The 14462-nt window shown below is 51.1% G+C and overlaps 1 protein-coding gene across 6 annotated transcripts; it reads right to left on the bottom strand.

The window, feature by feature from the left end:
* Positions 1–6584: 6584 nt before the first annotated feature.
* chatb (choline O-acetyltransferase b) lies at positions 6585–14153 on the bottom strand. Of its 6 annotated transcripts, XM_086138287.1 has the most exons (16): positions 13871–14150; positions 13317–13402; positions 12220–12411; positions 11596–11706; positions 11372–11490; positions 10358–10411; positions 10091–10271; positions 9310–9487; positions 9076–9245; positions 8900–9000; positions 8700–8834; positions 8511–8633; positions 8302–8443; positions 8119–8181; positions 7807–7944; positions 6585–7699 (listed from the first exon to the last, which is right to left on the bottom strand). In XM_086138287.1, the coding sequence occupies exons 2-16, from the start codon at positions 13356–13358 to the stop codon at positions 7412–7414; spliced, it is 2037 nt and encodes a 678-aa protein (XP_085994413.1). In that variant the 5' UTR covers positions 13359–13402; positions 13871–14150; the 3' UTR covers positions 6585–7411. The 6 variants fall into 6 exon arrangements, 5 of the variants coding, with proteins under 5 accessions (XP_085994413.1, XP_085994411.1, XP_085994412.1 ...); XM_086138285.1 differs by having other exon boundaries at positions 8119–8443; positions 13871–14151; XR_015104022.1 differs by lacking the exon at positions 6585–7699 and having other exon boundaries at positions 7854–7944; positions 8119–8240; positions 13871–14153.
* Positions 14154–14462: the final 309 nt, after the last annotated feature.

The following is a 14462-nucleotide window of genomic DNA, read 5'->3' as shown; positions in this document are numbered from 1 at the left end:
GCATTGTCACGGTGCAGTGAAGGAAACGGAGTGTCCTCCCCTGCCCCGCGTGTCCGAACCCTAAACGCTCGTCCACTTTCTGTGAGCGCGGCGCCGCAGAGGCAGTGCCACGAACATTTGATGGTAATTGCGTCTCCTCCCGTGGCTTTAATGCGTGCTGAGATGCTTCCTCATCCGAAGGCGCTTCGCTTCGCAGCCACAAAAACTTGCTTGCGTTGTTTTTGGCGTGTGCGGCATGAATGCCCTGTAGTCAAAAACGCGCTTCAGTATCGGCTTCTTGGATTGCAGGGTGGGGGGGGGTTCTTAGTATAAATCCTCCACACCAGCCATTATTTATCAGGGACAGCTATGGCCATTTTTTTTTCAGTGCTTCCACAGCAATTGATCCGAAGGGGGGGAAATCCATTTTTATGTGATAGCCGTAGCTTTTAACCAAACTGACTGCCGTCTCTGTAAGGTCAAGGATTGAGTGAGGGAAGTTATTTTTGTTCCCGGCATCACTTGGTTGCCGATCTATCATTGCGGCGTGGTGAGATTGATACTGACTCGCCCCGAATGAAAGATGGAACAAGGCCGACAGAGAGGTGGAGCCCGATCCCTACGGCGGCCAACCTGACTGCAAGCTTTTCCGATTCTTTGATTTGGATATTGGGCGACATCAGCATGTTGCTGCGGTGCCACTTATTGTCATTTCGAAACAATAGCGCATGGTGCTGGCCACATTATTAGCGTCCGTGCCGATTTCCTCGTAGCCCACATTAGCATCCCGCATGTCAGAATTTCTCCCGGTTCACCAGAAATTAACGCTTGATGTTTGCAGCACACGGCGGATTGGTGGACGCTTCCTGTTTTTGAACTGCAGGCATCTCCTTGGGCGTCTAATTGCACACGTGTTGCTCCTCGCACACGCGGAGTTGCCGCAGATAACACCATCTGCTCGGTGTCCGCGCAAGACCCGGCTCGATTTAGAAAAAGAGAAAAATAGATGCTGCTCCTTGGCACCCACTTCAAAGTTTTCTTCTCGCTGTGTGTCAAAGAGACGCGGCTTGTAAATATTTGAGGAATAGTAGGGATAGTGGCGGTGAATGCAAACATTGACGGCGGCATTGCGTTTGACACGCGGTGTTCAAGCAGATGTCGGGGAGAAGCTCAGAGGCAGATGTTTCACGCTCATTTCAAAGGCCACATTTTACAGCCTTTTGGCGCCGATGGCGAGGTGATTAGCGCCAACACATGGCTGCGTTCCCAAGCTAAGGTAAAAACCTCGTCAACTTTGCTTTTCTGAATCGCAAAACTTGAATTGGATTCCGCCATCTGTGATAGAATCCTTTCCGGTCTGCTGCTCGACCTCCAGAATGTATCGATTTCCCTCCCATAGGAATCAATGTGAATAATCCCTTCACGCTGCGATTCCTGCCCACGTTATTGTGCGCCGAGTTCAACATTAAATTTGTGAAAATGTCCGTCTTTAAAAACCGATGCTGGCTGGGCAGCGGATTGTAACTTGGCAGTCGATTTAGCGGCTCGCGCTGGCTGCGAATGCTCGCATTGGACATCACGCAAGTCATTAATGTGTTGCTGGCTGAATTGTGGGATGCTCGGGTCTTGTGAGTTTGTGCAAAGTGCTCTGCTGCAATGTTTTTTGTTTGGGGTGGGGGGGTGAATTGCGATATTTGAGACATTGGGATTTTCGGAATTTGAAGCGTCATTGTACCTGGCTTGTGCAAAGATGAGTCTCCATGGACATTCATCAGAATAAATGCTTTTTTTCCTCCTTGCTTTGCTCAGTAGTACAATATGAATATCAAAAAGCAGGGCCAGGGAAAAGGCCAGTCAGTTTGCGAGTCTCCATTCAGCGGAGAGCTGTCAATGTCTCATGAGTGCTCTGGCAGTGTGGACCTCCAGGCTCAACCTCGCATCGAGGTTGTTATGGAGCTGTCACGCTTAGGGTGACAGCACCCAATGTCAACGCCCCTCATGCCGCCGACCCCCCCCCCCCCCCTCCTTATTTCCTAACATGTTAGAGGGGGATGTATTTGCAGCCAATAACGGCAAAAGGGCACAAGTAAATGAGATGCTCTTGCCCTGTGCCTCTTGACAGATTTCACAGTGAAAGGAACCATTTGATGGTTGGACCTGCTGAAAAGCAGCGCCAATGCTGGTGGCTTCTTCTGGAGATTTTTTTGGGGTAAATATGCACCGAACCATTTCACACTTACTGAGCGGCCAGACGCGGGTCCTTCAAAAGTTCGTGTTTATCATCCACATACACCGTCATATTTGTCACGTTATTTGTGAGAAGTTAAACTGGAGTTGCGGGAGGCCTCCCCGTCCAGTCTATTTTGCGGCTCACAAGGCTATTTGTCCCTCGGCGATACGTTGTTTTGTCTTTCTCCGAGAGCTGTCGGCCGAGCCGCTTTTTCTGAAAAGTGGAAATTGAGAACGCGTCAAACCTGTCTGCGGTTATGTATGAACCCGAGTCTAATCGGACAGGCTCATTTACGCCGGGACACACGTTTCCTTGAAAGGGCCATCTTTCTCGAGGCAAGCGCCGCTGGTCGGCACACGGATCCTGGTGACAAACGGAGAGGGAAAGCCGAGCGGGAGGGGTTAAGGAGGGCTCGCCCATCATTTCATTAGGATACGCTTTCTTTACGGAGAAGTGGATTAGACACTCCAGCTGTTCAATTACCCGAGCGCCCGTAAAAAGCTGAAGTTGCGTCTCCCGAGTGAGAGATTGTCACGCCGCCTGTAGCCATAATGGCAAGATTTAGGACCCGCCGCTCCTCCGTGACAAGAGTCTGAGCCGAGGGATCCTCTCCGTCACCGGATATTGCGCTCCCCGGCCGCTCATTAAAGATGGCAACCATTACTTTGGGCACGGCTCGCTTCTCGCCGCCGCCGCCGCTCGGTCTGCCTTGACGGCCCCCTGGAAGTAAATAAACATAAATGAGCTCAGGAATGAGCAGGCGGCACCTGGGCCAAACCTGTGAAGGATTTGACTTTGGCTCTGTGCTTCATTACCTTCCTAATCTGTCTCATCATATCTCTCCCGTTTTACCGCCACGTGCTCGGGTTCCGTTTAATGACGGCTTCCCTTGAATTTTTTCCTTTTTCCACATCATCGGGAGAGCTTTTGACCAAAATTCTGAAAGGTTGCGTTCACGCCGTGCCCTGGCACCGCCTTCTTATTTTGTCTTGTATTCTGAACGCTCACGCTTTTGGATAAAGTCTGAAAGTTAAGTCTGTTGCGCGGGGACAGAAAGCGTGCGTGTGTCTTTTCTGACATTGAGGCACGAAAAGGTTTGCTTTTGCCAAACAAGCGACATAGCGCACCTCTGCTCTTCCATCGACCAGACCGGCAGATCCGTAATTTAATTGGCACAGCCGGCAAACGGACATGGCTCCGCGGAAAGCGCCTGGATTTTCCGGGAGGAGTCGCCGCAAAATGTCAGTTTTGTCACCTCTCGTCCTGAAAACGGCATTCGGCAGGGCCGCCGATGCGAGGACAAATGGCCTCTCGGGAGCAAGTGTTTGTTGAAGCGCGCCTCTTTCCTTTCCGAACGGCAACACTCACGCCACGCTGCTTCTGGAAAAGCGTCTGGCACCGACAAATATGAATGGCTGCAAACTCGGGCCTTCTTATTTAGCCCGTGACAAGCGGCGCCATTAGCCGCCCGGTGGCGCTTTTCACTTGTCAAGCCCGATAAGACGTCCCTTCACAAGCCACGGCCAGCGCGTGAATTTTTCCCGCCGTTATCCGAGACGGGTTCTGTGAGGAGAGCGCGGCACTCCCGACCGATTCATTCCGTCTCACTTTTTCTCCCGACTGTCGCCTCTCATCCACTCACCGTGGATGCGAGCAGGCCCCAACGCTAGCCGGGGAGGCAGTCGGTCGTTTTCGCGGTCGTTACGCTGATGCGAAGAGAACGTTGATGCTCCTGCCTCTGCGTGGTGCTTTTGTGCATGATTGACTCTAATGTCAGAGATGAATGCCTGGCACAACCGTTTAAATTGTCCGATCTACACTTGGGCCTGACCTCCCTCTACTCATCTTTGCTTGCGGTGATGGGCAAGACATCAATACAAGTGATTATGATGTTGACATCACACCTTGGCCCGCTCGCTTCCACACCCTCACTTTTCCCTAGGTAACCTGTTTTCACGGGGCCAGTTAAATGAGCCCGAGGTCCGTTTGATGAGAGCCCTGGCAAGGCGTGACGTGTCGCGTGACCGCGGGGCCATAAATCATTCCCGAGAGCGGCGGCTGTGGCAGCCCGGCACGTCGCGGTCGAGATTTACGCCGCGTGGCGAAATATGGCCACCGCAATCTGGATCCTCATCTTAAAATTGGTTATTGATCCACCGATTACAGAATGAATCATTGGGGTGCCAACAAGTTGCTCCGTTTACAGTAGTGCGGCACCTCTTGCATCAGCGATGGATTGTTGTTTAGAGGCACAAAAAGTATCACGCTTTCAGGGAGTGAGTCGGGGGGGCGGGGTCTACTTTGAGATAGATGAGTGTCACGTTGTCATCCGGAGCCTCCTCAGAACAAATCCGAACAGCTGCAAATGCTGACAGCCGGCCCAAGAGTTTGAAGTTGGCTTCGTCTGCAGGTGTTCTCAACATCTTGCCATTGAGTCATTGCAAGAGTTTTATTTGCAGAAGTGGAAAATGTCATTTGGATGGAGACGATGCTGAATTGGAACGGAGTCCATCGGTCCAATTTCTGCTCTCACCTCTCCTTTAATGGGGGCCCCGCTTCTCCCCCAATTAGTTTTCAAGATATTTTCTAAATGGAGCCCTCCCCCCGCCCGACAAATGCCAGGGTGGCTATTATCAGAATTCCTTTGTGAGTGAAAACAGTCATCCTAATAATATACGGTAGATTCGGCCCTAATTGAATGCTTGCAACAATGAGAGCGGCGGCGCTTGCAATGAATTCCCTCCTAAATGTCAATATTGGAGAAACAAGACAAGGAGGACATTTTGGGAGGCAAAATGTCAACTTTTCAAAAGGGAGCCGTGTCGTCGCTCACTGGCCTCTTCTGAATCGGCTGCTTCTGGATATCATTAAGGCTAGGGGGGGTGGGGGAAATTTCTTCGTTTAACTTTTTGCCTTTCTCTTGGCCTCATTACTTTTCTCGTCTGAATTTTAAGTTCCTCGTCGAGAAGTTGTCTGGTCATCTCTTTCTGAAACAAGGGGATAAAATTGCTTGTACCCTTTGTAAAAGAAGGACAACGCAGCACTTGTCTCCGAAATGATTCCGTTTTATTCTTAGCCATTTATATTGATATGTTTAATGTGTGTCGTGGGGGGGTGGGGGGGTAGCTGTGAATTAATTTTCTGACACATGGACTTGGCTCCAGGATGCCTCCCATTCTGTCTCACCGGTCCAGAAGACATCCCCCCCCCCCCCCCCCCCCATCCTTTGCGGCTTGTTGAGATGCATATTTGGCAAATTCCAGTTCTGTCCATTTCAAGGTGTTAAAGTGACCATGTTGGGGTTTGCTTCTCATGCAAGGCCGCCACTCATTTTGGCCACCTGTTCCTTTTCTGCCACCTCTTTAGGAGGTTGAAGCGCAGTCCTTTTTTTCCTGGACGCAAACAGGTCTCGAGGGGGCCTTTTCAGTCAATAGTGGTCAGCGTTCAAGGCTCCACCTGCGCCGCTTGGCGTCAAGGGTCTCCAGGTGGGCATCCGCCATTGATCCGGACGTCAAGCGCCACTGCCCCGTTGTCACCGTTGGCGTTGGCTTTCGAGGAGCTTGGCCGACGCTCTGTCAATAAACTCAAAAGGTGCACAGCCGGACAATGTTTACCCCTCGGGTCCCTTCAATATAATGACGCTCGGACCGGACGAGACTCCCAAGGTTCAATCAACAATTTGTTGGTGACCAAAAGAGGAAGTCCACCCGAAGCAAACGTCGACCGCGGAAGTCATTCAAGCCAAGGATCTCTTTTTGATGCCTTCTTTTCTGCGGGAGGTTTTCTGCATGATCAGACATGAAGTCTTTCTTTTGCGTCCCCCACGGAAGCCGAGGGTGCTGTCACGCCACCCCCCCCCCCCAAGCAGGCGCCGGGAAATAGGCGCTTGAATGCTCGCCAAGTGTACGATGGAGTCATTTGTCCCCTGCGAAATGCAACGGCGTCTTCGAAGCGTTGGACTGCGCGTTGTGTTCGCTCTCTCATGTGAGCATGCAAATCAGATTGGCGGGTGGCAGCGGCGCACTGATGAATCGGGTACTTTGATGCAAATCCACTTTCAACCAGCCCGCTTTTGGTGTTTGTTTTATGGCTTGAGTGATGAAAGACGGCGTGCGCTGTGATGACGACGACAATTAACACGCCGAGTTGTTGAATTAATCCATTGGGATGATGGAACCTGATGGTTGTGGACTTTTTGGGAGCCAAATTCGGCAATTAAACGCGGACAACGCGTTGCATCCTCTTCCCGTTGGATTTGCAAGGTGATCATCTCGGGGATTTATCTTTGCGGTCGAATTTTCTTTTAGCGGTGTTGTGAAACCCTAACCGTGCAGCGTTTGGTGTGCCGGCTCTGGTAGAATGCAATTGTCCCGTGTAGTTGACCATATCATTATCCTTTATTTGTCCACAATGGGGGAAGAGTGCACGCGGGCGACAAGCCCACGAACGTTCGCGACAAGACAATGCACCTTGCTCACAGATAATTGTATATTTCTTGTCTGACTAAAATATTCACGTGTTCTGTCACATTTTCTGACATAACATTGAAGGAATGACTCGTGACCTGTCATCGCACGTTGGATACTGGCTCGATATAGTGCTCTGTTCCTATACGTTGCAACATCAAACTTTTGGATTGTTATTTTCTCGATGCACTACACACCAACACAAACAGGACATTCTTTAGTTTTCGTCGCTTCGAATAAAGCAGCACATGTCAAACTCTCAATATGTTTATGCGGTGTAGCCGGAAGATATTGTAAAGTACATTTTGCATCACTTAAGGCGCCATTTTTTTTTTCCTGCATACTCGTACAATAATATATTTAGTTGCACATTAGAAGCTTCGGACCTAAAAACGGCGGCTCCTCTATTGGAATCGGCATGCCTTTTAGTTTTCATTGATTGGTATATAAATAGCAATCATCTACATTGTATGCACAAAAACAAGGTCGGTGCCTGAAAAGGCAGAGATGGCCACCGCTACTGTACATACAACACGACTATGCTAAGACTGTGGCTGGACAATCCACCAGAGTAAATGGCTTGCGCCGACTGCTTCATCTGCCAAGTCGAGCAGTCAAAGAACATATACTGTGGTGATGCTCATGCCTTGCATTTTGGGGTGAAATGAGCTCGATTGCACAGAAAACCAAGATCCATCCTGACAAGGCTAAAATGTCTTTGTTTTGTTTTTAGACATCACTTGAGCGACATAGCCACGCCCCCCATCCGTGAGGCTCGCTGCCCTCCCTGGCCACCGGCCGCCATCTTGGTGGCGGCGGCGGTTGCGGAAGCATCGCACAGGTCCCCGATTTCCAGCAGGCCCTCGTTCAGGGCTTTGACAAAAACAGCCGAGCTGGTCTGCGTGCTTTCCCAGAAACTGGACACGCAGAAGACGATGTGGTCCGGCTGTGGGTTGTAGCAGGCGCCGTAGCCGTTGGGCACCACCGGACCGTAACAACAGAACATTTCCACCGCGGTCGGGACCTGAAGACCACAAGAGTCGAGACGGGTAAGTGAAGCGCTTGCGTTGACGTACACTCGACCCTGAAAATATTCCACCTTATTTTTTGGACGCAAAGAGAGAACCATACCTGACTGGTGGACAGGATGAATCGGTTACTAGCCAGGTACGTTTCGTCGCAAAAGATCTCCGGAGGCTCCATGTTGAGTCCCTCGGCGCTCTTCAGCAGTCCCAGGAGATGATTGTCGATTGCCATTCCTGTAATCGCCTTAACAACAGATTGTGAAGTTTCAAATCAAGGCAGAGTCTTCGGTGTCAATCTGGAACCCGAGATTTCTCTTTTTCCTCGCGTCACTCCATGACGGCAGCGTTGGGAACTCCGTGCCAAGATTCCGAACGCAGCCTGTGATTTCGTGACAGTTTTTAGCGTTGTCTCACTTACTGCAATTGTGTACTTGGTATGGGCACTTATTGCATCCCTCAGTCGTTTCATTTTTTCCGTTTCCTGCGAGGAAATCGGAAAACAAAGTCCAGTCACGGGTATCTTCTCATCGGTTTGGTTGGCTGTGAAGAGAGGGCTTGATGAGCAAACATCTGGGAGGAAAAAAAGGGTGGGGGGGCTCACTGTGTGAGGGCTCCTCTCATCCGTCATGGACTTGACAAAAGCCAAAGCTTCAGCGGTTGCCGAGCGAATGTTATCCACCCGGCCGTCCCGGAAACGCCTGATGGAGGCGCTCTCGTAGGTGGAAACCAGCTTTCCGCTGCACCTGAGCACAAGATGCGCGCAGCCGTCGCAATGTCGGCGGCGGCTAATTGCGCAGGGGAATTCCTTACTTGAAAAATGCAAGCTGGAGGGCCACTTGTACAAATGCGTCCGGACTCATTTTTTGCTTCTTGATAAATTCTTTTCCGTAACCTTTGAAGGTGAAAACGTCCATGTCCAGATTCTTCACCAGCCTGGAGGAAAACCACAAGACACGCTGTGCCAAACCTGTGGACACAGAAGCTTCACTGAGATGTTACCTCTGCAGTCGCTCTCTGGATCCCGCAAAGAGTCCCTGGATTTGGGCGTTACATTTCCAGCGGAGTCTCCTTGGGGCCGGAAGCTTTCGGCCACTGGCCGGCGGCTTCACAGCCTCCGCGGTGGTCCCGGCGGCTCTGTTGACGAGAGCGAAACCTCGATTTCTTCTCCAGATTTGGCGCAGTAGCGATATTTCGCTTACATGTGTTTAGTCAGGTGCTCTGAACATTGGACCAGAACGACCCCCTCAAAGGCGGAATGCTCGCACACCACTCCGCATATTCCGTCCATTCCTACGACAAACTACAACGCGGGGCACAGCCTTGAGCCCGGCTTGTAAACGACGTCGGCGGACGGCGCGGGTGTCGTTGGCCTGACCTGCATTGACTTGTCATACCAGCGGTTGGCGCCGTTCTTTTCCCACCCGCCGCCGTGCAGCATCAGCAGGGCCCGCTCGGTGTCTGTGGCCCCGGTCCCGCTGGCCTCATCCAGGCATAACACGCACAGGCAGCTTTCTATCAGGGCCAGAGAGTCCATGTTGGTTTGATCTGGAAGAGAGATGCGTTGGTTATCTCGTGTCTCAATGGCGCTGAACCGGGGGGGGATGTGCACCTTTTGCCAGAATGTCCCGGGCTCGTGCCCATTCTGTTCGGCCATCCGATGTCAAGAGACCAAAAGGCGGAAACCACTCTTCGGCGTTCCCCGCCATTGTCGCGGTTTTCTCCAGTTGGGATAAGATGTCCGCCTCGCTCAGCGGCTTGCTGTCGGTGACGACATCCAGTGCGAAAAACTGCCACCACAAACATGGACGACAGAAATCAAGCCGTTCTGAGCCATCTCACTTTGTCGCCTCGTACTTCAAGGACAGCCAAAGGAGATGCGTCGGTCTACGTCCTGGGCCACAACGTGACTCAAGCGAGCGCTCGGACAAAGCCGCAGATGGACTCGCTGGCAATTGAGCGATTCTGATTCTGAGGAGAAATTTGCTCTCATCTCAAAGAGTCGGGGCACCCCAACTTTACGAGGGAGAACCGGCTGACTCGGCACAATTTGTCGAGAAAGGCTCACTTCCCCCACTCACAAGCGAGAATCGAAACTCGTTTAATGGCGCCCAGTTAACGCGAGGAGCAACGTTGAGGGTGTAATGAATTCATTAGCTCCGCAGCCAGCCATGACGCGCCAACGTTGTGTTCCTTTTGAAAGATCATTCTCAATCGTTCAACCTCCCTGGGGGGGGGGGGGTTGATCTGTTGTGTACAAGAGCCTCCTCCTGTCCCTCCGCTGTGTTCGGGCGTTCCGATGTCGGGTTTTACGTGTGGGTGCACGTTGATGCATCCCAGGGTCGCGCCGTTTGTCTCGTGCCAACCGGAGCCGTGACTGTCGGCACCCTGACCTGGTTCTTGCACGCCATGATGATGTGCTCCGATGCCGCGGGGGCCGCGTTCGTGCGGACCGCCAGCGCGTCTGTCTTCAGACCCGGGTAGCGATACGAGGTAAACAGGCGGCGGTACTGCTCCATGCACAGAGGGGTCCCGGCCAGCTGGCCTCGGGCGAACTCCACAGGGAGCGCCTGCCTGAGAGCGAGAGAGAGAGGGAGAGTAGCAAGCACTCGTCTTGAGGCCGACTCGATCGTTTCCTCACAGCGTTCTGGGTGACTCACGTATCAATGAGGGCCTTGTACTCCAACACGCCTCCGACGAGGCGTGCAGCATATCTGAAATGAGTCCGAATGAGAGCGTTTAGGGTTCTGGCCAACAGTCTTGATGCGAGCGAGGTGCACTGCCGCCTCTTTAAGGGCCGCCGGTAATCACGTTAGTGCAAATTACCGGGCTGCACAGAGAGAGCAGAGCGCACGTGTGCGCATCTGCGTTGATGCGAGTGGGCGACACAGGCAACCGGGGGAAACACGCGGCCTTGTCAGCCACCATCCCGCAAGCCATTCGTCTTGGCTGTGATTGCGTTGCAAAGACCGATCGGTGCGAAGGGGGGCGTCCGCTGAGCGCCACGCCCCTCAATGAGGCCTGACCGGCGGGCTCGATGGGGAGCTTGGCCGTGTCACTCCCAATTAAATGAGCGTCTGCGGCGGTGGATGCTACCGGCCGCTCGCGGTGCTCTGGAAATATTCACTTAGTGCATCAAAGCTGTCGAAAGTCCACTGGCGAGCCTTTTGTCGACCAAATGGGGTTTTCCATTGCTCGGGCTTTGAAATCCACACTCGGCTCTTGCTGCCGCACATGATTTGGGACCTCATTCTCCACAGTTTGTTGTCGCCCGTGTGCACAATGTCCTGTACCCCAAAGTGTCAAATGGACCTTATCCCTCAAACGGCGCCCGAGTGCTCTCGCCAAATTTGCCCCCTAAGCCGATGACAAAGCACACCGTGTTGTAAACTGTGCCAGGTCACAGCTTTCGAGCTCTAACTTGCTTCTTTTTTGTGTGCGTATGACAATTTCAAGAACAGTGTGGTGCGGGATGTCTTTGGACTGGATTGCGGATCCATGAATGCCGTCGGGTACTTTTCTGCGCTGCAAGGAATTAGCACTTTGGTTGAAATCTGTCGATGCGAGTCTTTGAGACAAACGACGGCGACGGATTGCCAAGAGTATTGTCTTTTTGGATGTTTTGAAAGTGGTTTTATGGGGCCAAAAGGTGGAAACAAAGCTGCGTCGCCTACCTCAAAGCATCCTTCTGATCTTTAAACGTCTGCTTAGGAAACACCATGGCGGGACTGGAGTTGACCGGCAGGGCCAACCTGTTGCTCAGGTACATGTCCTCCAGCCAGTAGTCATACACCTGCGGGATTTAAAAAAAAAAAAAGAATGGAAAAGATGATAGGGGGACTTGAGGGATTACGTTCAGAGTGGAAGTTAAAGTGCAGTGGAGTAAAAAGCCCATTACGGGGCATTTCTGCTGGATGTGAAAAGAGCGTGGGTGCTGCTGCCCGGCCAGAGTAGGCGCCGTGATGGATATCACTGAGAAGGCTGAGTTGCGACCTGTCACCCGGAGTCTCTGAAGAGAGATCGAGGCAGCAACAACAAATAAATCGTACTTACTTGTCCTTTTTCAGTCTCATTACATGTATCTCTCATTTTGGCCCACAATTAGGGAGAGCGTGTTCAACTCGTTGATGCAAAACGGCCCCTGGCTCATCTACGAAATGGAGAACTTCAAAACGGGAGGCCGGCTGCTACGGACGAACGCAAAGGTGAACGTTAACTCTTCAGCGGATGCCGAAATTCAAACTCAAACCGGTACGGTGAGAGTCCATCTCTGTCATTGGTTAATTTTTCAGATGAAATGTTTCTTGTGTTTCCAGGACCGAAAAGTCAAGCGTCAAAGGGTACAAAAGCATAACACCGGTGGCCGGAGCAAACATGATCAATGTTGCAGATTTCATCTGTTTTAAGTTCACCCCGAGTAAGTGGCCATCTGTCATGATGCGACTGTATCATTAAACCCAAAAAAAACCAACAGAGCTCTCCATTGTGATTTCTCCATTTTGTCCCATCCCTCATTGCATACCCAATTTTCCGTCTTGTCCCTCCTCTCCAGGAGCTTCTTCTGCAGAACTTGGCCAACGCCACCGGGCGCTCCAAACTTCTCCACGATGGCCTCGGTCTTGCGGAACTGCTCGTGCTTCACCAGATGCCGGACGCACTTGAGGTAGGTGTCCAGCGTTTGCTTCAGGGGGGGCACGGGAACCTTGGGCAAGCCCTGATCAAAATCGTACGGGAAAAGCACCGCCGCTTTGATGACAGTCGAACAGCTGCGCAATGTCATCACCCTCCCAGACCCTTCTTGTAGCGAGTCTTCATTACTGAGACGGATGAGGAAGAGAGGCGCGGTTTACGCCTTCATTATTAGACACTTAATAATTCATTCTTAATGCCTCGAGGCCCATTAGGCGATAAATTCCGACACCCTATAGGGAATACGAATATGGTCTTTAAAAAAAAAACCCCCAAATGCAAATGAATGATCTTTTCTGTCTGATGTTTGATCATTTGCATGCGGTTGCCGTGGGCGACCAGCTGTTAAGCCTGACCCTTGCGTTGAATTCCTCAAGTTAAATTGGTGCTTCCCCCCCCTTATTAACCAAGCAACCAGCATGAGAGTGCGCCAGACGACCACTGGTCAAATCATTAGGTACACTTGCACCCTCCAAAACAAGAAGTCTGCTTTTTCCAAAGATAATAATGCTTAGTTTGAATGTTTTCAAGGTATGATTTTGTTTCTCAGCAATAGTTTATTTAGCATGAGAAAGATGTTTTACAGAGAGAGAATTAAATTGAGCCCCGGAACTTATTTTATATGGGGAAAAATTAAAAGCACAGTTTCGATTGCCCTGCTTGTTGTTACCCGTCGCAGGCTTCGACAGCAGAACGAAGTTACTGTACATTGCAAACAAATCATTTTGGGGGCCAATTAAAGTGAAAGTGAGCCGTTCCCAATGAGCTCTCCGCACATGCTTGTTGGGAATGACTGCATGCGACTGTGCAGGTGTACTAATTATTTGTATGATGGGTTGCAGGCGCTCTCCCGAGCGCTGACGTTTCTGCGGCGTGCGACACGTGAAACTTAAAATGGAAAAGGAATCCAATTGTCCAATTTAAGCATACCTGCGGGCCCGCTGTGGCCGCGTCGCTCTCCGAACGAGACATCTTCGACCGTCAGGAGCGGTCGGGGCAAACGTTGAGGCCGTCGGCTGTGCGCGGCGTGCAAAGGCAAAAGAGAGTAACATGTCGAAAGATGGTGAGAGCATGCACCTTGGGTTCATCGTCAGTCGGGCATTTACGGCATGCAGTCATCATCTCTCCTTCTCGCTCTGATTTGACTTTTCTTGGATTTTTTTTTTTTTTTTTGCAACAATGAGATGTATGTTGATGACCTAAAAAGGCAGCTTCCTTCTAGTTTCTTACGACAAATAAATGCACTTCAAAAGGAAATCATTTGCATGCGCCATCCACTTTAGACCGTTGCAGAAAACCTTTGGCTCGTGGGTCATAGATGGACCACAAGAGTGTTTAATTGGGCCCATCATGCAAATTCGATAGTCATCCAAAGAAATGTCGTTGTGGGGGAAACACCTTAAAAATTGTACTTTATAAAACTGAAATTGGGGTGGGGGGGGGGGGGCAGTCGTTTCTCTGAACATAATCAAAAGTGACCCTACCTGTTCAGGGGAGCGAGATCAGCGAGACCCCCGCATCCATGCCGCCGTATCCCATATCAAGACAAGTCCCCTGCTTGGAAGTGGAGGGAGATGAGGAGGAGAGGGCAAAAGTGGGGCGGAGGGACCCGGGCTTCTCCGCGTCCTTGTGCACGCTGGTCCTGTGAGGCTCCACGTGGAAAAAGATGCCGAAGGAAGGTGTGCCGCAGGACTCCACCTATACCCTCTCTCCACCCTCCGTACCGGAGGCATGAAACTCCTCCCATCGAAATCTATTTGTGAGGCAGATTATCTTAGCCCCCACCATCCCAAATTCATCTCCCTCCTCAACATCCGACGGTTAAATTCTCATATGAATGCGAGGTACGATAGCCGCACCCTTTTGCTTGCGCCATGCATATGTGTTCATTAAAAAAAAAAAAAAAAAGGAAACAAAAACGAGATCGGAATTTTTACATTGCACAATACAACAATACAATACAACAATAACATTGCACAAATGTTATCTTCTGCACGCCTCCACCTCTCATTAAAAATGGGTTAGCGACCAAGCAATGTCTACGCAAAGTTTTCCCGCGTGCATCTTTCATTGAGA

Source organism: Hippocampus guttulatus, chromosome 19, assembly GCF_054856545.1.
Source record: "Hippocampus guttulatus isolate MCC_2025c chromosome 19, RoL_Hgut_1.0, whole genome shotgun sequence".
Taxonomy (NCBI): Eukaryota; Metazoa; Chordata; class Actinopteri; order Syngnathiformes; family Syngnathidae; genus Hippocampus; species Hippocampus guttulatus.
The sequence above is the reverse complement of the archived record's forward strand: the minus strand, read 5'-3'. Positions and strand labels throughout refer to the sequence as shown.

Excerpts from the sequence above, each read along its gene's own strand:
- chatb (XM_086138285.1), bottom strand. The coding sequence starts at position 13,358 with ATGTCTCGTTCGGAGAGCGACGCGGCCACAGCGGGCCCGCAG. Across the intron at positions 12,412-13,316 it reads CGGCCACAGCGGGCCCGCAG|GGCTTGCCCAAGGTTCCCGT; the intron begins GTATGCTTAAAT and ends GATTTTGATCAG. Across the intron at positions 10,412-11,371 it reads GATCAGAAGGATGCTTTGAG|ATATGCTGCACGCCTCGTCG; the intron begins GTAGGCGACGCA and ends GACTCATTTCAG.